Below are 23,709 nucleotides of genomic sequence, written 5' to 3'. Positions count from 1 at the left end.
TAAGGCCAATATAATAAATGTATTTTTCTACAGCTGTAATCAACAGTACTTTAAACACACTTTGAAAGTTTTTTCCTACTGTTTCTTGAAATGAAATTAGTCCTACCTCACTCACATGAAACTTAATGTGATTTATTTACATTTTTTTTCGCTGTTTATCATGTTAACTCTTGTAAAAGAATGATGTTTTATTTTGTTTAAATTTATATCCAGAAATAGTATGAAGCAATTTTTGTAAGAAAATTTAACAATTACGTAATATGTTTTGGAAAGTTATCGTATTAGGGTTATCACCATAGCCTGCTAGTTCAAGGAACGAAGTAGTGATTAAGTCCGTCGCGACAAATATACATTGATACAAGGAAGAATGAAGCAATAGCTTCGTTATATGTTATTCGTAATTATAATTATTAGAGAGTTTTGTGTGTCTTTTAACCTTTCTTATATTCAACTATTAGATTTTGCCACTGCGTAGTTGTTTTTCCATCTACCTACCAACAGGGTGGTCCAGCTTCGATCCCCGGTACGCAAAAGGATTTTATTCTTTACATTTTGCCCTCATTCTAATACGGCTCAGTTTCACATATCATGTGTGAAATAGGTACTTGTAGAAACTTAGGTGGTGGATAAAACTATCAGAGATGATGGTGACTACGTTCTTTACTACATGCCTGAAGTCTAGAAATAATTATTTGAGTATTTATTAACACTTTCAGCCCCATGTGTATCTTTTTGATACACAGTGAGGGTTTACTGATGGACCACGTGTATCAAATAGATACACATTGGCTGACAGTGTTCATAGCAAACTGTAGTCTGGTCCCGGGGTGAAATTTACTCAAACAGGGTTGGGGCTGAAAGTGTTAATCATGTACTTTGTTCTATCTCCACCCAGTCTTTGGCTTCTTAGGGCTTATCCTCAGTGACGAATTTAAATATTTCCCCTACCATTACCTAATCAAATAAAGCATGGGATATAATCAATGGTATATGTTAGAACAGCCTTTCCCAACCTGACGTCCGCGGACCCCCAAGAGTCCACAAGAGGATGTCAAGGGGTCCGCAAACCAATCTGAGAAAGGCACACACGGTGGTGAAAAATACACCTTTTAAGTTAAATGATTGAATTAATAACGACAAGTCAAGCGATATTCGACCTACAAGATGCTAAGGCGGATTTTCACTTGAAAGTTTCTTCGTTTGATCCTGACATTTCCAAGTTAGTGGCTGAAAGACAACACCAACCATCAAATTGTCTAAATTTGTGTACCTCGGTGAGTCGTACACTTATTATCATGTTAACTTGTTGAAGCTAATAAATTTTATTTATTTATTCTTTTTTTCTTTCTTTTGTTTCTTTTTCTTTTTCTTTCTTTTCTTTTTTTTTTTTTAGAAGAAACACTTTTTCTATACCTGATGGGTAGGCTATTGTTGTTTAGTTTCGTTTACATCCTACATTAATTTACATATTTGCAACATCTTACTGAAGATTTGAAACAGGACCTTCCGATTACGGAGTAAGCATGGTATCACTCTAACATGATTATATCACTGCAAAGAAAAACACTCACACCCAAACTCATATATATATATATATATATATATATATATATATATATATATATATATATATATATATATATATATATATATATATATATATATATATATATATATATCTGGCCTATATAACTCTATGGCCTAACTAACTAACTCTATGGCCTATGGAACCCGGAGGTTCAGTGCCGCGTTCACAAAAGCTCTCCACTGACTTCTATCCTTAGCTAATTGCATCCAGTTTCTACTTTGTATTCCTATCTCTGCGAGATCCATCTTAATATTGTCCTCCCATCTGCGCCTAGGTCTTCCTAATGGTCGTTTTCCTATGGGTCTACCAGTCAAGACTTTGAAAGTGTTTGTACTTTCTTCCATTCTAGCTACATGACCTGCCCACCTAAGCCTCCTAGACTTGACGACCCTAACAATGTTGGGTAAACCGTATAAACTATGTAGTTCATCGTTATGAAGCTTCCGCCATTCCCCATTCTCGTTCCACTTGGGTCCGAATATTCTTCTCAGGATCCTGTTCTCAAATAATTTCAGTCTATGTTCTTCCCTCAGAGTAAGCGACCATGTTTCACAACCATACAGAACAACAGGCATGATTATCGTTTTATATATTTTAAGCTTCAAATTCCTCGACAGAATTCGCGACGACAAGAGATTTTGAACCGAATAGTAACACGAATTCCCTGCTTTTAGTCGACATTTAATTTCTTCGTGAATATGATTTTCGTCTGTTAATATTGATCCTAAATATTTGAAAGTATCCACTTTATCAAAAGCATTATTTAATATTTTAACGCCTCCACAATTTGCCGTATTACGGTCCCGACGCACTTCCATGTATTTAGTTTTCTCTGCATTTACTTCTAAACCCATGTCCCTGCAAGCGTTTAATAAGATCTCTGCATTTATTTCTACTGTTCTCCTATCATCCCCTATTAAATTTACATCATCAGCATATGCCATAACCTGGTGAATGCCGTTCAACTCTAGGCCCTGGTTGCTATCTTTGATTTTCCTTATGGCGTATTCCAGCACAAAGTTAAATAATAATGGCGACAACGCATCTCCTTGTTTCAGGCCATTTTCGACGTGGAAGCTCGTGGACAAGAATTTTCCTACCCGGACTTTACTTTGGGATTCATTTAAACATATCTTAATTAATCTAATTAGCTTTCTCGGTATTCCAATTTCTGTAAGAACGTTTTATAATGTTTCTCTCCTAACCGAGTCGTAAGCCTTTCTAAAATCAATAAATAGTTGATGTACCGGGGTATTGTATTCCCACTTCTTTTCGAGTATTTGGCGAATGGTAAATATTTGGTCGATAGTTGATCGATTTCGTCTAAATCCGCGCTGATAATCTCCAATAATTTCATCTGCGTATGGGGTCAATCTTGCTAACAGAATATTTGAAAGGATTTTATAGGATGTTGACAGAAGAGAAATGCCTCGATAATTATTACAGTCAGTTTTGTCGCCTTTCTTGTGAATTGGAACAATGATTGATTCTTTCCACTCTTGTGGCAATTCTTCCTTGTTCCAGATAAGGAGAATGAGTTTGTGTATCTTGTTCCACAATTTTTCGCCTCCAGCTAAAATTAACTCAGCCGGAATTTCATCTACACCCGGAGATTTGTGTTTCTTCAATTTCTTTATAGCGGCTTCCACTTCTATTCGATTGGGTTCTGGTATACGGTTCTGCGGTGTGTATCTCCTTTTCTCCACGCACATTAGTTTTTGGCTGCGTGTTCAGCAAATCGTCAAAGAAATCTTTCCATCTATTTAAGAGGCTATCCGTATCGGTGAGAACTGTTCCGTCAGATTTCTTTAATATATAAGCACGAGGTTGATAACCTTTCTTAAATTCGCTGATCCCCTTATACATGTCCCGAATATTTTTATTTTTACTATTATCTTCAAGTTCCTTAATTTTAGCTTTCAAAAAATCCCGTTTCTTTGTTCTAAAAGTTTTGGAAGTTTCCCGCCTGATATCTGCGAAATTTTGTGTAGTTGTTTCATTCGGATTTTGTAGCCACCGTAATTTTGCCTGTTTTCTCTTCTCTGCTAGTTTAATGCATTCTTGGTCAAACCATGGTTTGTTCCTACGTATTTCCGCGTGTCCCAATTTTTCTATTGCTGAACTTTTAATGCTATCTCTAATTTCAATCCAAGTATCCTCATATATATGGGGGCGCGGTAGCTCAGTGGTAGAGCGTTCACCTCCGGTGCTTGGGGACCCTGGTTCGATCCCAGCTCGAGCCGTGTGGACTGTGGTGGACTAACACCGTGCTCGTGGTTTTTCTCGGGGTTCTCCCGTTTCCTCCCACTTTCTTCATTCCACCATTTCACTCATCTTTCATCATCACAGTCTCTTTAGCCCAACCGGCATAACCGTGGGACGTAAAACTTAAAAATTTCATTTAATTTTTCATATATATATATATATATATATATATATATATATATATATATATATATATATATACTAACATGGGGAAGAAATATAAATACAAACCTTATATATTACATGGAGTCCTTTACATGTATTGTAGACTCCAAAGGGGGCCGCAGTGTGAAAAAGGTTGGGAATGGCTATGTTATGGGGTATACGAGGGAACGGTATCGCTCAAGTAAAAGTTCAAGAAAGATCGTTGATTTTGAATTTCTATGGTAGTTGTTAGTTTTGCATCAAACGCTGACAATTTAGTAGGTCACCCACGAAAGTTTGCTTGTGCCCTCGAACCCTGAGTTTTTGTAACGTAGCCTTATCAGACTGTATCTATTAATAATTGCCCCCCTTCGGTAGGTTAGGGTAATGGAATGAAGACTTTGACGCGACGTTGTCGTGTCATAAATGGATTTGGTTAAACAGACGCGTTACAACGCGAACAAGTGCCAGATACATCTTGCTCTCTGCTTTAACAAAGTAAGGAAAGACGTGCCAACATCCCAGTCTTCTGAACTGCTAACAGCGTTTTAAGGATTCGGAGCACCGCCTTGAAATACTATAAGCGCTGTCCCCTACTACGAGGTTGTATCAAAAAGTAATACAACCTGTATTGATGAAAAATATATTGATGAACATATAACAGCAAAAGGTATTACAGATCATATCCTGAAATATTCTTTACAGAAAACTACTGTTCAACATAGTTAGTCTCCACGATTTTGAACACATTTGTGACATCATCGAACCAGCAATCAAAACCATTTTGGAAAAATTCAATTTTTTGCTTCTTGACCCATGATTTAAAACTGTTTCAGCAGAACCTTTGTGATATCTCAAGTCAGCGATTATTCCTTGGGCAGAGCCAATACATCAACAACATTCTGAAAAGTAATGCGTTTGTCTCGTCGAATCAATTCACCAGCACTTTCTCGATTTGCATCTATGACTGATGTTGTTGGGTGGCCACTTGTCGATTTATCTTCAATTTCTGTTGCTCCGTTTCGAAACTTCTTCACCAAACGCCGCACATTGCTGATGTCTGTTACAGCGGACGTATCAACATTTTTCAAGCTATCATGAATTTATTTAGGAGGACAATCTTCTCTTGCCAGACATTCAATGACGACTCTTTCTTTTAGCTTGCGATCCATGGTTGTAACCACTCAATCTTAAAAAGAAGAGACTACATTAGTAGACTAAGGTTACCTCTATATCATGCACATATAGTTCAGTAGCTCTAAAAGAAACAAAATTATAGCTACGGAGGCATTAGTTTTTGGTTCACCCTCGTACAATTGTTTCATTGATAGGCGAAGGACACATAAGGAATTTTAATATTAAAGCAAGACGTAATGTGTGACAAGTTACCCACTTTTTCCTATTATAAAATATAGTTCTCCGTGATATTTATAGCATGTTATAAAAAATTATGGTAAGACCGGAAGTAGAGTACTAGAAGTAGTTCAAATTTACTTCTCGGAAAATAAACCTTCTTCATGGTTGAACGAATACAGGCATTTGTTTGGTACTATGGATTAACATTTTATTTCCGACAGGAGTGTACATTATGTTAGTAAATTACCTGTAGGGTTGCCCATGAAACGAAACCAGACAGAATTTTGGTGACGATATACGAGACGAGACTCTTGCAATAGACACGTATACATTTTTCGAGATGAGACACCACTTTCTTCAGTGTGTCTTCTCGTAGGTCTCTTACGCAATCCTACTGTGTACGGTACTTTAATTCCACTTCCCATAAGAGCTTCAGTAATGAAAAGGTTTGTCAACTGTGTAACTTCCTATCTTCTAGCAAAGAAAGAAGAAAAATGTGGAGAAAGGTCATTTAAAAGAAACGTTGCTGTTTCAAACTTGAAATTAAGTTTCTTCGTCTAGCAAATTGCTGCGTCTCAAATAGACTAATTGAATGGTGTATCAGTGATAAGAAAGTTCTGTTCTGATTCATGATTTCTAGAAGCTATTTTGTCCTATTCTGCTTTATAAATATGTATATACAGTAAGTATTTCTAAACCATATAACTACAGGAACGAAGAAAATGTATGTATATTGACCTTCTTACTCATAGCTGGCGGGAAGAGTTGCAACATGTACTAGAAGAAAAGGGTTAATATACCATGTTACACCAGATCACTGTAGTTAGATTTACACGTTTGAAGGTCAATATATGGAGTAAGACGATAAGGTATTGTTTGCGCAATACACATATTCCTTGTATTTTGTGATGTAAAGGTACTGTTTGCAACAGCAAGTGTTGATAAAAGCAGGAGCTTAAGCAATTAAGGTTAAGTCCAATTTCATCATCATCATAGGTGTTTTGCCATTATTGGTTGGTCATTTGCTGCAACGAGAAGCTTCCATGCCTCACGGTCTTCAGCTAGCTTCTTCGTCTTCATGTACAAATTTTATGTTTTAATACCACCGTCCATCAATTCCAATCTCCTCCTCAGGACGTCCTTCTGCAGCAGTACACCCTCAACACGTCCTTCTTATATATATATATATATATATATATATATATATATATATATATATATATATATATCGGGTGTTCTAAAAATGGCGCCCACGGACCATAGAGCACTATTCTACAGGCCAAAATAAAGCGAAAATGTTATATGATGAAATGCTCTCCGGGGCCTCCTTCAGCCGCTACGGGGCATCAAAATTTCACAATATGGCAACGTCGCAGATTAATTTTGAACCATTTGCATTACTGTACGAATATAACAAGCATCTGAATCGATTGCTACACTAATAAGTTATGCTAGTTTCAATTAATATCGACTTTAGCTGCCATCTGGAAAGAATTGATAAAATCATTTGATAGATTGGTAGATCTAATCTATGGTTCTTTATTTGCGACGTTGCCACATAGTGCAATTTATGTCTCCAGACAAGGACTCGAAAGGTATACAAATATATATATGTATAATCATAAAACTCCTACCGTCATCTTATTCGTTATTTACATCACAAGGTCGAAAAATGAGGCAGTCTACCAATCTGTATGAAAGTATAGATTGGATGAAATTAAATATTATTAAATTATTGCTTATTTTTTCGACGGATGTATTTCATATCATATACATATTTTAACTATTTGCTTAAGATTACAGATTGTTATATATTTCAAAGTGTGTCAAAGGTTAAAACGTGTTTTAAAACAAGATCAAAATTCTTGTAATTACCGGATTATTTTTTGGTCAAGTTTTTCTTCTACAAATGTACCGTGCACAGTTTACATAATGGTTTCATACATTTAAAATAGTATATTTACATACTTTTAGGTACCAATCTAAAGCATATCATATTTATAATATTTCTGCCCATTTGAAAGTGGCGGCGCTACAGAGGGACGAGTAGGGGCGACCGCCGTCCCAAAACTTTTCTCACCCCTTCTTCCCCCCAATTTTTCAATGTGCAAGTAGTGAACTCATGATCACGAACTGCTGCTGTGGAATTTGCCACTGAAATTTATATGACATTGAAATCTTTGTTGTTCGTTGACATGTTTACAGATATAAAAGCTGCCTTTGTTAATAAACGCATTCTTTAATGCTGGTTTTGATCCCTATTTAACTAAACTCTTCTGAGTGTGGCTAACCACTGATTATTTCCATGTTTCCATGTTTTAAGTTGAATATTTTACAATCTCTTTGTACTTCCGTCTTTTGATAACTATTGACAAATTGCAGCCACATGTGTGTTATAAAGTTAAATGACAAACACAACACCTTTTATATATCTTCAAAGAACAGAATTTCTTAATTGGTTTTATGAATAGCAAAAAGAAGCACGAATCGTTATATTTAAAAAGTTACAATGGAACTCACTTGACATTAAAAGCACATGGGAAGTTAATTTGTGACACGAGTTGAATTATAAATACAAAAATTACAGAGTAAAACAAAATATTGCTAAATGGACAAAAAAAGGTTTTTTCGTTATATTGTTCTTATTTACTGCTTTTTTGACATGAAATTTACCATACGTGTCTTTGCCGATTATACATTATAAGAAATACCGTGCAAAATCATTATCCAATTATTCCTACAACAACATATTTATAGATATGCGACAATCATTTTGGACATGACTGTGCATTTTTATAGCATGTAGGCCATAGGCATACATGTTTCTAACATTCACAATTCACTCTGCTGTGTTTGTGTGATATGCTTCTTTCAATATTTGTTCTAAGTTTATGTTCCTGAGTTGTGCTTATATTAAAGTGTGCCCAGAAACTTGCCGATATTCATTTACTACTCACACGCATACAACTGTGCAGTAAGAAATAAATTGAATTGGTAGAAGCTCAGAATTAAATAATAATAATAATAATAATAATAATAATAATAATAATATATTGGCATCCCGCTAATCCGAACTAATTGGGACCAAACCCTGTTCGGATTATGTGACCTCCTGAAAAAAATGTAGGAGAAAACTACGCGTCGTCCAAAAATGAAATGAAATCTTTGAGTTTTACGTCCCACGGTTATGCCGGTTAGGCTAAAGGAGACGGTGATGATGAGTAATGAATGAAATGGTGGAATGAAGAAAGTGGGAGGAAACGGAAGAACCCCGAGAAAACCCACGCACACGGTGTTTGTCCACCACAAAGTTCACTTGGCGGGGGCTGGAATCGAACCCGGGACCCCAAGCACCAGAGGTGAACGCTCTACGCGTCGTCCAATAGACTCTCCTCACTGCGACGAAAGACAATAACTGAGTTCATGTCTTGTAACAAGTAATACTAGTACGATAGTATGGTACTATAGTAGATACTAGTACTACACACTACTGAGTAGTGTACGTTCAGTTTTATGTTACAGTAGAGTACTTATTCTACTACATTACTGTATTTCACTCATACTAAACCTATAAGTTTCAATATTGTACAGTACGTACACTGTATTCTATTTCAAACTTTGGGTAATTGTCGTAATGTAGCTTAAGGCCTAAATACAGGTATTAAAGAAAAAACTATATTTAACGAAAGTTTACTTTGTTTTCTACGAAAACATGCATCCATTTTCATCTTTTTAGTTATTAATTTCATAAAACTGCGTATTTTTGCCACGAGAAACAAAGTAAAATTTTTCTCCCGAACCTGTTCGGATTAACCAGATGTTTGGATTAAACGTGTACGGGAGCCCCCGCCAAGTGAAATTTCTGGTGGACAAACACCGTGTGCGTGGGTTTTCTCGGGGTTCTCCCGTTTCCTTCCACTTTCTTCATTCCACCATTTCATTCATTACTCATCATCACCGTCTCCTTTAGCCTAACCGGCACAACCGTGGGACGTAAAACTCAAAGATTTCATTTCATTTCATTGAACGTGTACGGATTACAGGGACTCCACTGTAATAATAATAATAATAATAATAATAATAATAATAATAATAATAATAATAATAATAATAATAAAAGCAAAACAAGTGTTATTGAATCTCCTTCCCTCTTTCCCCATACTATTACGAGTCTAGCGCCGCCACTGCCATTTGAAATATGCAATTTGCAATTTGATATGACTAACCACCTAACAGGGACACGTTTCGTTATCAAGATAGAATTTGCTTAAGTTATTTTTTCTAATGCAGACCCGGGATGTCTTTCCAGTTGAAATTATGTGCTTTGAATCCAACGTTCAACTATATATTTTGATCTTATATAGTGTTGGTGCTGAATTTGGTGTTAATATAAAAAATATGCAATTATTCAATAGTACATAGTTTAAAATGTAAACATTTTATATATACCATAAACATTAATTCACTTATAATAACGTAATTCTAGAATCCACGTACGTATTTGGCATCTATTACCTTCATAGGAAATTATATTTATTAAAAACAAAAACTGAGTAAATTTGATAGTTGGAAGTTCATCTGGAGAAAGGTCTTCCAAAGCTTAGAATATCTATGTGGGATGATAGATAACATATTGAATTCCCTGGTAATCTCATTAAACAACATACTTGAAAAGGAGTATTTTTCTTGATTCCATTCTGCATGAAACATTTCACTAGAACGTAAACAATACCTAAGAAGACAAAATAAGTATTATTAATGCTATTACCCTTTGTATTACGTTACATCTACCTGAATAACAATGGTAATTTCTCCTTCCCTCAATAACGTGTTTCACAGTCATTAAAACTATCATGCAATACTAAAGAGACCAATATACCTAATGACTGTCTATTGTATACTGCTTCATACTTCCTATACAAGTTTTCTATTATTAGTAAGTAATCACATGGTTAAAGAGATTCTATCTAGGTAATATCTAATAATAGTATCTAACAAGAAAATAAAATTGTTAGCAACTTAGTTAGGTTATTATTTTCTGTCAACATTACGTACAAGTTATAAACTTATCTTATAGTTTATACCAGTGGTTTCCAAGTTTTTAATTTCACTTTCGCACAAAAAAAGGAAAAATATTTTCCAGATCTGAAACCAGTAACTGAGTGCATATTCTTACGCAGTCATCATTCAAAAACTAACTATACAGCTGCCGTGCACTAATACTTGTAACTTATCATGTTCATCTCTCTAATTTTCGGAAACAAGGGCACTGTGTGGGTTGGATTCATTTAGAATAGTCGGGTAAAAGAGGGTAAAATCAACCAGATGCTGCAAGTGTGTACATATACGTAAGTTAGAATAACGAAACATTTTACGGTATATTTTTGATTTAAAAAAAAAATAATGTTAATATTCTTTGAAGTTGAAATTAGTCAGGGAAAACAGAGTATAATTACTGGTTTTACTCTCAACTTAGAAATTTCCTTTAAATATGATAATATAATAATTTTCCACGGTAATTATTGTAAAATCATGTATTGTTGATATAACAGGTAGTATAATTTCTTTCAGGCTTCGTTGTAGAGACACGATAACTCTGTGGTAGAATGCTTACCTCTCGTGTGTGGGGTTTCTGGTTTGATCTCCAGCCTAGCAAGTTTTTGGTGAACAATATTGTGCCCGTGTTTTTTTCTCGGGGTACTGCCGTTTCCTTCCACATTCTCATTATACATGTTCTTCCATCACCATTCACTTGACTTACTTACCCGCCTTCTTTAACCTAACGATCATAAACGTGGGACGTTAAACTGAAAGATTTCATTTTATTTTTCTTTCACGCTTTGCAATCATTACAATGGTACGTTCGTTAAAGTTCGTCAAAAGTGAGCTGAATTTACCACTCTCAATTTCGTAAAATTTTCCTTGCTCCATGAATCATTGCATGTCTTGTTTCATAACTCATGATCACCTTTTAGTATTTAGAATTGAAATTAATCTCAAAGCAGAGTGATAAATTCATCAAACCTTGGAAAAATTAAGACGACATGTTTCACTGTGTTTCGGTCTTTCCTAGAAATTATCTGGTATCATTATGAAGCAAAGCGTTGTGGTTTTCGACGTTTCCGAATGAAGCCTAAAAGTTCGCGGTGGACATCAACCAGAGCGATAGATTGAATTCATTTATTGGGTTGTTTTTGAAATTTCTGAAAAGCTAAGGAGTGATTTTCTAAACAAATTGTCTTGCAATAAATTCGTACATTCTTTGATCTGATTTGTGTAAAACATATGGTATGTTTTAACACTTGCTTTTATATTTATTGTTTGAGGTTAAAATTATAGGCAAGAACGTAAAATCGTAAGTCCATCTTTAAGAAACTAGCTACCAATCATATTTTTAAAATAACATGCGTATTATCAAATGTATGTGCAATGGGGTATATCGCTAGAAATTGAAATCAATAGAGGGAGAAAGGTATAAAGTCGTCCTATCTTAAAAAGGAAAGAGTTTAAGCAAATCTTTCCCAAAACTTACCTAATATAAATTAAACATGATATGACATTAATACATTCTTAATTTCTTCCCAATATGCCATACTTCTTTAGACGGACGTGTCTCCGAGTTCAAGAGCAAATCCAGCTCTGACTTTGAGCATCTTTCATGATAAGTTTCATATCTTGATATTTTTATTCTTCGGTCAGCAATCTCACTATTGCTTTGATGCAGTTTTCCATTTTTCCTTATCCTGAGCCATACTTTTCATTTCCTTGAATCTTTTCTGTTGTGCAACTTTTATTATTTGATTCGTATCTTTGAATCGCGACCTTTCTTTGGGGATTTCCCCTTCTGCCATTCATTCTGTAGCCAATAGTGTCGTTCTTCCATGCCTCTTGTATGTCCAAGCATCGTATTTACTCTTTTCGAAGTAGCCTATATTGTATGCTTCTTTTTTCACCTATCATGTCTAACATTTTCATTTAAGCCTTATTCATCGATCTAATCCCAATTTCTTCTGTAGCACTGCATTTCGAAGGTTTCTATTCTTCATTTCTATTTCCGAGAGTTCATGTCTTACATTCATGCAACAACAAAAGCTATACATACATATGCTTTCATCTTCCTTAACCTTAGTCCTGTAAAGAAACGTTCTTCCTTTTCTAGAAGTCAAAAGGTCCGTAGGAAGAAAGAATGAAAAACTGAAAAAAGAAATAAAGAAAATAATTGAAAACGCATGAGCTTCCTTCCAAGCTTAAGCATTATATTCATTGGTTTATCTCAAGAGTAAGATGCTGTAAACCTCCTATTTGAGCTTTTTTTTTAATGCTACTAAAGTCATGAAAAAGTAGGTATCTGACTGCACAATGCTTACTATATACGTATTTCAGATAATCCTTATTTTGCATGTAACACTTAGCTAACTCGCTATATTTTGAAAAGGTCAGAATTTGTCCAGACAGTAGATGCTTTTCAATATCCTTTATCGTTGTCATTTTATATAAGTGCACTTCATTAACAATAATAATAATGATAATTGAAAATTTTAAACATTAAAATCTGCAAAGAAATATAAAGAGTGATATGTGTAAAGTGTTCTGGTTTATATGCGACGGATTTTCGAAGAGTAATTACCTAGTGGAAAGCCGTTCCACCAGAACTACTGATTGTGTTCTACTGGACCGCCAGCATTATAGGCTGTTGTCTGAAATCGCAGATTGCACTATAAAAGACAGAGGAATCCTAGTCCATTCTTGTCAATAGATTTACCATAGACAGTGAATGTGATGTTGCAGACATCGTTTTAACAGTTCAAATGCACAGAAATCAAATGGACTGACGTCAGGGCTTTGTATATATTACCTTTACATATATATCCAATATCTTCTTGTAATTATATTCAGTGACAATCACATTTTACGGAAAACATTCTCTGCACTGATGGTAATGCTCGGTGGAACCCTCGCAGGAAGTGTCACGATATGAAATTGCCCGAATGATATCATTATGCATGAGATAATTGTCAACTTCATTTAGTGTGACAGCCGTAATTCATTTAGAGTCCAGCAAATATATTTCCCATAGTTTGTGCCAATCTCTTCTGTTCATCAATTTGTGACCTGAACGAAGTTGTAAAACCATGATGGTAATGGTTGACGGTGGAGTGCGCTAGAATTAATCTCTGAGTCATGTTGCGTTGAGATGGTGAATGCTTATAATTTTCAGGTCAAAGAATTCAACTTAGTATCTCCAACGACTCTTTTACTGATAACATCAAACGGACGCTTTTGTTATCGAATTTCTGAAATGAACCGAATAGTCTTCCGTATAAATAAGTCTGTAAATTTGTCGCATATTTCGGTCTATTCTTATACATTTACATCCAATCTCAAGTTTCATTACGTTGGGTTTATTTTGAATTTTGAAATGCAAATTCATGTTTTATACATCTATGTATTAGGAATAATGATTATCTAAAAATGAAAATGTGAATATACACTTTATAACACTTTCTATTCTTATTCCTATAAATACGTATGTATAGGTTAGCTTTAATGATTTGATTTTGTCTTGATCCTATTCTCATTTCACTATTTTAAATATATTATTAATATAGCATTGTTTCGTTCAGATTATCCACACACTTGAGCATAATTAGTCCTTGAAACTCCGCTAACGAACGCCTTTACTGATTGAGTATTCATGTTGGAGAAAGGAAAAGATTATTAACGGAATAGACAAGATAGTCATAGATAAAATTGTGTATGACCAGAAGAACCGCCCAAGAGATATTGCGATCGAAGCTAACGAAAAGAGGAATGATGAAGAAAACGGTTCCAGTATACTGAAAAGTGAAGTAAAAGAAGCCATCAAAGATATGTAAAGATATGTCCACTAGAAAGAACAACATACTAATGAGTTTGCTCAAGGGATTAAGAAAGACTACAATGAAAATATTGTCTTCACTTATCATGTAAAGACCTACCTGAGTGAAGAATACCCAAAGGATTTTCTGGGTGTTACAATGGTTGCATTGCCTGGAGACTAAGAATGTAGTGATCACAGAAGCATTAGACTTATTTGTCTCACTGGAAGGATTATCGCACGAATACTGAATAGGTGGCTAGTAAGAAAGATGGAAGAGATGTTGATCGAAGATCAGTTTGGATTCCGAATAGGAAATCACTGGATATGCTATTGGGTTAATGAGAGTATACCCTTTGGACGAAGGGAGACGGATAATTAAGGCAAGTAAAAAATTATGGGATAATTATGGTGATGGAATGATGATGGTGGAATGAGAAAGTGGGAGGAAATGGGAGTACCCCGAAGAAATCCACGTACACGATTTTGTCCACCACAAACTTACTTGGCTGCAGATCGAACCAAGAACCTCACGCACCAGAAGAAAGCACTAACCCCCCAATATCCATATGAGGAAATATCTGTTAGAGCGAGATAAGACGACCGGGATGAACATAGTGGCTTGAAAATTGTGCGCCCAGGTATCAACGGTTCCAAATATTCTGTGATCATATGAACGATATGGTAAATTACACTGTTCTATTGAAACAGTAATTTTCTTTTCCTCATTACCAACCGAAGATAACGTTTGATGTTGATCGTTGTTAAGAACAAGAAAATCAAAATTCTATTTCGAGACATTGAACACCATACGCCGTTCTTTGAACATGAAGGGGAAACTCATGGATTACATGTCAATTGTCAGTCGACGATAAAGGAGATTTGAATGCTTACCATGGTGGCCTCAAGACTCTCTCTCTTTGTACAATTTCAGAATTAAATTTATTGCCTCCAGTGCATAAACCATGCTACTGTGTTACAGTAATACTAGTTCACTGCCTCAATTATCACTACTTGCAACCTGCAACTGAAGAAGAAATATATCATGGATTGCTTGACATTTGACTATTCTGTATATCAGCATGTTTTATTTCTTGTTTCTTGCCTGGAAACTCCATACTTACGGTCAATATATGTAAGGCGACGTTTTCTGTATACATACAAATTTTTCATCATTTCTGAATTACATATCCTAATATTGACTTGTCTTCATAGTGAATTACACTAATAGAAAATATTAGTATCATTTTATTTTATTGTTAAGTTCTACACTAAACGCGTTAAAATGTTATAACATTTATTTATATATCTATTCTACGCAACAATATCAATACCCAGTTACAGTGTTATTCTTATGTAAATATAGTACAGTTACTTACGGTTCAAACTTTGAAGAAGATTATACATTTTTAATATTTTCATTATTGCATACACTTTCAAGTCTGTTTCTCACGTCTCAGAAACATATATGTCAAACATCCGTTCAACTGCATTCTAGGACGCAATTTTCCTCTGGAAGACTTAAAAAAGAATATTTATTCTTAGCGTTTTGCAGCTTACATACATTATGTCAGTTTTCTTGTTCTCTTTACAAAAACAATATCCGGACTTCGTTCTCAGAGAAAACATTTGAATATTTAGACAAATAACATAGTTATGAAATTTAAGGTAAAGGGACAATATTTTTTTCCTGGAAACAGCAATTCATGGAACATAAAGTAATACAGAATTTTATTAAGCATAAGGGTCAATCCGTACGAAGTGGTCCAGAGGTGGTTGCTCGACCATCTCTGAAAATTATGAATCTTTGAATGTAACGAACCTTGTGTATGAGAAGGTCAATAACATCATTCACGTTATATGTACACTCATGTCCAAAGTGATTGTCGCATATCTATAACTGTCTTCTTGTAAGAATATAATTTGATAATGATTTTGCAGGGTACTTTTAATACTGATATTATGTGTATAATCGGGAAATGTATATTTCTGGAAAATTTCATAGGAAAAGAATTATAAATACGAAAATTAGAATGAGTTAAACAAAATGTTGATAAATGGACAAGAAAGTTTTATTTTCATTTTATTCTTATTTACTACCCTTTGGATATGAAATTTGCCACATACGTGTCTTTGCCGATTATACACATACTAACATTATTAGAAATACCGGGCGAATTCGTTATTAAATTATATTCCTACAAAAACATATTTATAGACATGCGACAATCATTTTGGATATGAGTGTACAAGTGTTCCTAAATGGCGGCCAACTTTGTTATCGGTTGAGTGCCATTTTTTTTTTTTCATTTGCAAGCATTTACGGAAACTACAGTTGCTTAGGACGTACGTATCAGACGAATTCCAAACAAAAATGAATGTTTAGAAGAGAAACAGAACTAAACGGAGAACATAAACTCTTGCTTCTAAATAAATATACAGGGTTGCAAACTAATACATGAAATCACTAGAAAAGTACAGAAAATTACACTTGTAAAGGGACTGTAATTTGGAATGGGTGTCTGAAGTGGGAGTATCATAAGTTTTGTGCTGAGCGCACACATGTAAAGAGTCTGCATAAATATGCATAGTTATGATACTACTGGCATCGTAGATTTATGAGGGTTCGAAAGTTAAAGTTTGTGATTTTGATGACATTTGTGGGGCGTAATATCTCAGAAGAGCAAAGCGCTAAAAATTGCTGCTTAGGCCACAAAGTAATTCTGTATGTGAATAAGCTATTGCAAAAAAAAAAAAAAAAAAAAAAAAAAAATCCAAACATATTACCTGAAGAAAAAAGTGAGGACATGGTAGAAACACGAAGAAAGCACGCGCGTCACGATATAATTTAAAGGTTCGAAAAAATTTAAACGTTTTGATATGTTTCATGCTAGACCTCTAAAACTACGCATGATCCAGCAGTTAGACCCGTTTTTGTTTGTGTTCAGTTGTGCAAAAGCTTGCAAGTGGCTTCTGTTCCATTTTTCTACCTCCATGATTGTCACGTCTACAGAGTAGACAATTTATCTTGACCATCCGCTATAACGGACAAATCAAAAGAGAGAGGAAAGCGAAACTTTGCACAAAGCAACTATAAGAAGGGGGACATCTTTGTATGTGTTAAAGAGAAGACTCAACCGTATTGCCAACCCGATATAAAGTTATTTTTTTTAATGGCGCTACGTCAGATTATTACATGTTTCAAATCAACGTACCGAACGCAGACTTAAAATACCACGTTTATTGTTCAGTGTTGCAAACTAAGAATGTTTTAGTATCACAAACTTCCAAAGTTCGGAAACCTTTAACGCAAATACAGCATTAGGGAGATGCACAGGATAATACACATCGAAAGTACTTTAGCGTTGTATACCGTGGTTATGGTATGACTTGTTTCGAATGAATAGGAACGGTTACCAGGGCTTGAAAATTTTATTTTTTGAAACATTTTTTCAAAAAAGTGCTGAGATAAGTATCATATCTAGTTACTTGCGTGGTTTGAATTGGATGTGAAAATTTTGTCATTTACAGCGCTCCGGTATCTCAAATCATTCCCGAGATATGATAAACATTGCTGGAGTTTGCAACACTGTTTAAATCGTGTAATTGCCAGAATTTGTTGTAATTACAGCTACTAAACGCTATTGCTGTACAGGAGAAGGGAAACAACAATCGTTTTAAATATTTTACACAAATACTCCATTTTCAGCAGGATAGGTTAGATAGGTGTAACGCAAACTTGTGAACATGTTAACTTCAGTAACTGAGATTGGATTTCAATGTTACTTTGCTGATACATTAAGTGTCTTAATACCGCGGTCCAGTTCGACGATGGGTGTCGTGGGTGCAAAGGGGAGCTAAGCACCTTACCATATACACGTTTCAATGATCATGGAGCTAGAAGGATGGAACAAATGCCACTCGCAAGCATTTTCACAACCGAACACAAATAAAAGCGAACCTAATTGCTGAACCATGCGTAGTTTTTGAGATCTAGCATGAAATATATAAAAATATTTAAATATTTCCGGGCTACGACCATTGTCACGTGCGTGCTGTCTTCGTGTTTTTACCACGTCCTCACTTTTTTCTCCATGTAATATCAGTCATGATTTTTTTGCAGTAGCTTATTCACATACAGAATTACTTTGTGGCCTAAGCAGCAATTTTTAGCACTTTGCCCTCCTGAGATATTACGAACCATAAATGGTATCAAAATCACAAATTTTAACTTTTGGACCCCCCATAAATCTATGACGCCAGCAGTATAATAGCTGTGGATATTTCTACAGACGCTTTACATGCAATAGTATTAAGCACAAAACTTATGAACTCTCCACTTTATGCCACTCCAAAATACATCCCCTTTAAAAGTGTAACTTTCTGTACTTTTTCTAGTGATTTCATGTATTCGTTTACAACCCTGTATATTTATTTAGAAGCAAAAGTATATATTCCCCGTGTACCTTAGTCTCTCCTCTAAACGTTCGTTTTTGTTTGGAGTTTGTCTGATACATACGTCCTGAGCAACTGTAGTTTTCGTAAACGTTTTCAAATGTAACAAAGATGACACTCCTCCGAAAACAAAGATGGCCGCCATTCAGGAACACTTGTACATACGATAACGTGAACGATGATATTGACCTTCTCATGCACAATGTTCATCACACTTCAATTTCTATAATTTTCGGAGATGGTTGAGCAACCATTTTCCCAATCTTTGGACCACTTCAAATGGATTGACCGATAATTGTTTCACATGATTTCAAAAAAGTTTTAATGTCCTGTCCAAGGATGTTATAAAATAGAGGATCTACGTACACAACAAAATCATAAAGCTATGCTTCACAGTTTCGCCACCTCGACTCCACAAGCTCCAACTAATAAGATCGCAATGCTTCGAGCCAAAAGTCGTGGCGGAAACGAGAATAGCCAATCAGGCGTGCCAATGTTCGGTTATTTTCAGGCTTTATTGAGTTAATAGGGTGAAGCTACATATGGGCAGATCCTCTATTTTGTAACACCCTTGGTTGAGTCACTATGAAACAAATTTCGTCTAATCTATCAAATTATTAGATGTTAATACGACATTTCTTTCTGTACTTTCAGAGTCTGGAAGGCAGATCCATTTCCTCTGTGAACGAAGGAGACCCAAACCAAAGCTTCCAGGATTTCCAGAATCAACTTCAGCAGTATTCGGACAGCATCTCCCGACAATTGACAACAGCTGTTGAACGTTTAGATACCTCATGGGACAGAGAAAGTAGAAGGGTACAAGATCGGTTTGGTCGACTAGCTGATAGAGTGCAAAGCCTAGTGGAGAGGATTGTGTCTACGTTGACTCAATTTAATGCTGGAGAAGCTGTAACCAACATCCGAAACAGTTTAGAAGAACTTAGAAGAACAAGCCAAGAACGAGGTCAAGCAATCAGAGGTCAATATGAAATAGCAATACAAAATGCTACTCAACAGGTTCAGGCCGTTCTAGACTCTATACGTCAATCCATTGAAGAAAGGCGTCAGCAAGTAGAACAATTACGTCAAGATCTACAACAAAGAATTGACAGTCAAATTACAACATTAGGTGATATTAGAAATCAGTCACTATCAGCAATACGTGATATTTTATCACGCTCTAATATCACAATAGTGAACGATTCACAAATTCAAGAAATAGCCAATCGATTCCAGTCTATTGCAAGTGGGATTCAACAGTTGATTCAACAAGGCATCCAAGATGCTAATCAAAGTGTTCAGGAGGTACGAGGACAACTTGAAACCCAAATTCAACCTTACGTAGAACAGGCGAAGAATTCTGTGAGTGACTTTAGTACCAATGTTCAGAGTATCATTCAAAATATTCAAAATCAAGGAATAGAAATTTCTAGACAGACCCAACGAAGATTGGAGCAGCTGAGAACCCAACTTGAAACAACTGGACGAAATATAGTTGAACAAGTCAAACAATATGCGCAACAAATTCAACGCCAGTTACAAAATGGAGCACAACAGTTCCAAAACTACGTTACAAGTGCACGACAATACGTGGAACAAAGCTTGCAACAAGGAATTCAACAAGTCAATGCTACCCTTCAAACAGTGAGACAACAGGTACAGCAAAGATATCAGGAGTTCGTTGGAACTCTTAGTAACACGCTGGAGCAAGCATTTGAAAACCAAGTGAGTGGAGCACAGGATACTGCCAATCAAATATCTGAAAATCTCCAAAATGCTATTCAGAACGGTGAAGATTTTTTCAATTCCTGGCTCAATGGAATTTCATCTAGCTTGAATAACACGTTATCGAGTGGCAGCGGTAGCAGCGCTTCATCAGGAAACAGTTTCTCTTTCTTTGGCTAAATTTTCTGTTTGAATGTTCAAAATAGTATGCAATAAACCATAATTCCAGGGAGTCTTGATTTAAATTAACGAAATGGAGAAATTCATTTTAGGGTCAAACATATTTTCAACTTGTGCAAATTTGTTAGTGATATACTTCAAATAACATTTGAAATATGTTCGCTTCATTCCTTTACGACTTAAAAACTTCAAATAATCTGAATTAGTTGATACTGTCCCTGGTCATGTAGATTGTTTTGTTAGTGTTAAGAATAATAAACCATGGTTTTCCTTAAGCCTGGTTATTGAAACTAAGAAATCAATACCAAAGTGTACTTTAATCATTGAGCGGTTAATGTGTTATTATATGCATGGTTCATGCCAAGTTATTAGGAAAGTGCGTTTCATAAAGAAGGCACAAAAAAGATATCAATGTAGTGAGGAAAAACACAAAGTACAAATGTTAAACCATATAAGATGTAGTTGAAGTTTATAAGTATTCAGTGCACTGCTGAGTTCAAGAATGTACATAATTACACTATTTTGTGTGTGTGTGTGTGTCTGCCCTTTTTGTTTGGTTCATAAATAATATATCTGTTGTTGATTTGTTCTGTAACCGTTTTGGCTTTCTTATTTAATTCACTTGTTCTTAGTCACTATTAATGAACATTCGATTTTTCAATGTCTATAGTAGTCAATGTACCTAATTTATCTGCTCTGAAGTACTTTTATTCCTATTTCCTACCTTCCTCATTTAAGGATGCTATATAGAATAGTGTGTCTTAGTGTATTTGCTGGCAATTAGTGATGATGGATGTTATTTACTTATTTCACTCAGTCTTCTGATTGTTTGCAGTTTAAAGTTTTTGTTCAAAGTTTTTCGATAGTTTGTCAGCGGAAAAGTAAATAGGAGGTATAATTGCCGATATCCAAATTCTAATTCAAATTTCTTCTAGTTAAAACATGTTTGCCCAGGTCGGAAAGCGAAACTTACAAAAGGATACCAAAGCTCTTAGGTATGTAATGCTCGCTTGCAGGGTTAACAGTTTTAATATAAAATATATAGTGAAGAAGTTACCATAATCACTATTTGTGTGATAAGTGGCAGACGTTTTACACAGAAATATGTTACTTCGTTTTCTATATCTTTATGATTTGACACTTTCTGGATCGTTTTTGAACGTATCTAGAGTATCCGAACATAGTAAAGCTTGAATAATATTATTCACTATGTATTTAGTAGGATTTAATTCTCCTTACAACATGTTTCGCAATAGTATCCATAAATAATTAAGCGTTGTCTAGCCTTAAGTATATGAGATTATTTCCTATGTAGAATTTAATTTCATATGCGTAGCTTATTTCCTTATGCTAAAAACGTTTTTGTTGTTAAATTCATACAAACATTAATTCATATGAACTATTTTCCTTGTATGCAATTATTATAATAACGCTGTTGTAATAACTTGCAGTTTTAAATGACACGTCATCGAGTAATAAGATGTATAACTCATACCAGATGTTTTTCTTCTTATTATTTTGAGCTTATAGATGATGTAAAGAAATACTTTATTTATTAATTTTATTATAGTTAGATTTAGCCTTTCCTGGGCATTACGCATTCCCAACGTTTGTAACATTACACACGAATACGAATACAGAATTCTATACGAATACAGATTAATGTACAAAATCAGCAATTTTTGGCCCAGATGTCTGTATCATTTAAACGTAATGTAAGTTAACATTTGTAGCTATTTGGTAAGATGATACCTTCATGTTATCTAATTATTCACATAAAAATTCCTTTTAGTAAAACCAGATGTTACTGAACTGAAAGGATGATATAAAACGCATTACTCTGTTATCAACTCTCTCGAAAATCATTGTGAAATATTGTGTATATATATTTACAAACAGTGTACATTATGTAAATTATCATGCAAGTGTCATAAATTATGCAGAATTCTATTCAAATAATAAAATTAAGCAGTTTCTGAATATATTTTTCTTTTATTTGTTTTATTATAGAAAAGAAAGAAACAAACACATCTTGGTAATACAAACTCTTCTATTTGAATTTAATTCCTTGAGTCTACTAGTTTTAAGAGGGTTTCTTTTTCGAAATATTAGCTAACTTTCTAAGTACATAGCTACAGTATAAAACTAAAATAGAATTAAGTACTTTACATGTTGCTTTGACAACACATTACGAATGAACTGGCCAATGGAACAACAAATTTCAGCTCTGGACAGAGAATGACGTTCCACAGAGAGGAACTGGCTATGAACTGGACCACAGCTAGTGTTGTTGGTTTGCTGTGCTGTACACATGAAATAATTCGTAAAGAAAAATAAACGTCAACACACGTCAGAGTGACAGACGCCAACACACGTTTGAGTGGTGACATTTCTGGAAATCAGACGTGTACTACCGGTAGGAAGCGTAAAATAAATTAGTGTAAGGTAAATATACGAGTAGTTTATACGTATTTATATCAAATATAAAAATGGGAATCTGGTGCTAAGACTGACAAATACATAATAGGTGTGTCCTGGTTGAAAGTAATGAACTGCAATAACGAGAGTTTATTTGGTGACATTGGTCACAGACAAATACGTTAATACAAGTTCAGTGTGAAGAGATATGCATAGTGGTTTTCATTTTTATTCGATACAGTGGATCACCTGTAATGGGTGAAGCGGATTCTTAGCTTTAGGGAGATATGAATAAGATGCTAACTTCAAAGTGAAATATAACTTGTAAGTTTTCTGAAAGCTTCTATAGATGTTTTTGTTTGCCAACACAACATAAGGAGAAAGAAAGCAGCTTAGAAAGTGGCTACCAGATATATAACAATTTATTTAATTTACAGTAAAATAGTACCATAAAATGAAGATAACAAACAAAACTTTTATTTTGTATTTGTAAAGAAAATAATGCAATGCTAAATAATGAACATATAATTAACTTATATTATAATAGAACTTGGGAAACACGGTGGCTCAGTGGCAGAGCACTCACTTCTGGTTAAAACCCATTAGTGCACAGCGTCCGATAAATCGGACGCGTGCTTTTATTCATTTTTCGAAGAAACTGTGTTTTCAGCCCTTTAATTCTTTGTAGTTCGTGATTCTACTACCTATTCCTCCTACGTTT

The 23,709-nt window shown here is 34.8% G+C and overlaps 1 protein-coding gene across 1 annotated transcript in view; it reads left to right on the top strand.

The window, feature by feature from the left end:
* The window catches only part of LOC145694685 (uncharacterized), a 35,809-nt gene extending 13,257 nt beyond the window's left edge, over positions 1-22,552 (top strand). Inside the window, exon 2 of the mRNA XM_081771191.1 lies at positions 19,320-22,552. Coding sequence (XP_081627317.1) covers positions 19,320-20,570 — 1,251 coding nt within the window. The 3' untranslated portion in view covers positions 20,571-22,552. The remainder of the gene's footprint in view (positions 1-19,319) is intronic.
* Positions 22,553-23,709: the final 1,157 nt, after the last annotated feature.

The sequence above is a fragment of the Thermobia domestica genome, chromosome 9, assembly GCF_964235325.1.
Source record: "Thermobia domestica chromosome 9, izTheDome1.hap1.1, whole genome shotgun sequence".
Taxonomy (NCBI): Eukaryota; Metazoa; Arthropoda; class Insecta; order Zygentoma; family Lepismatidae; genus Thermobia; species Thermobia domestica.
This window is presented reverse-complemented; position numbering and strand designations above follow the sequence as displayed.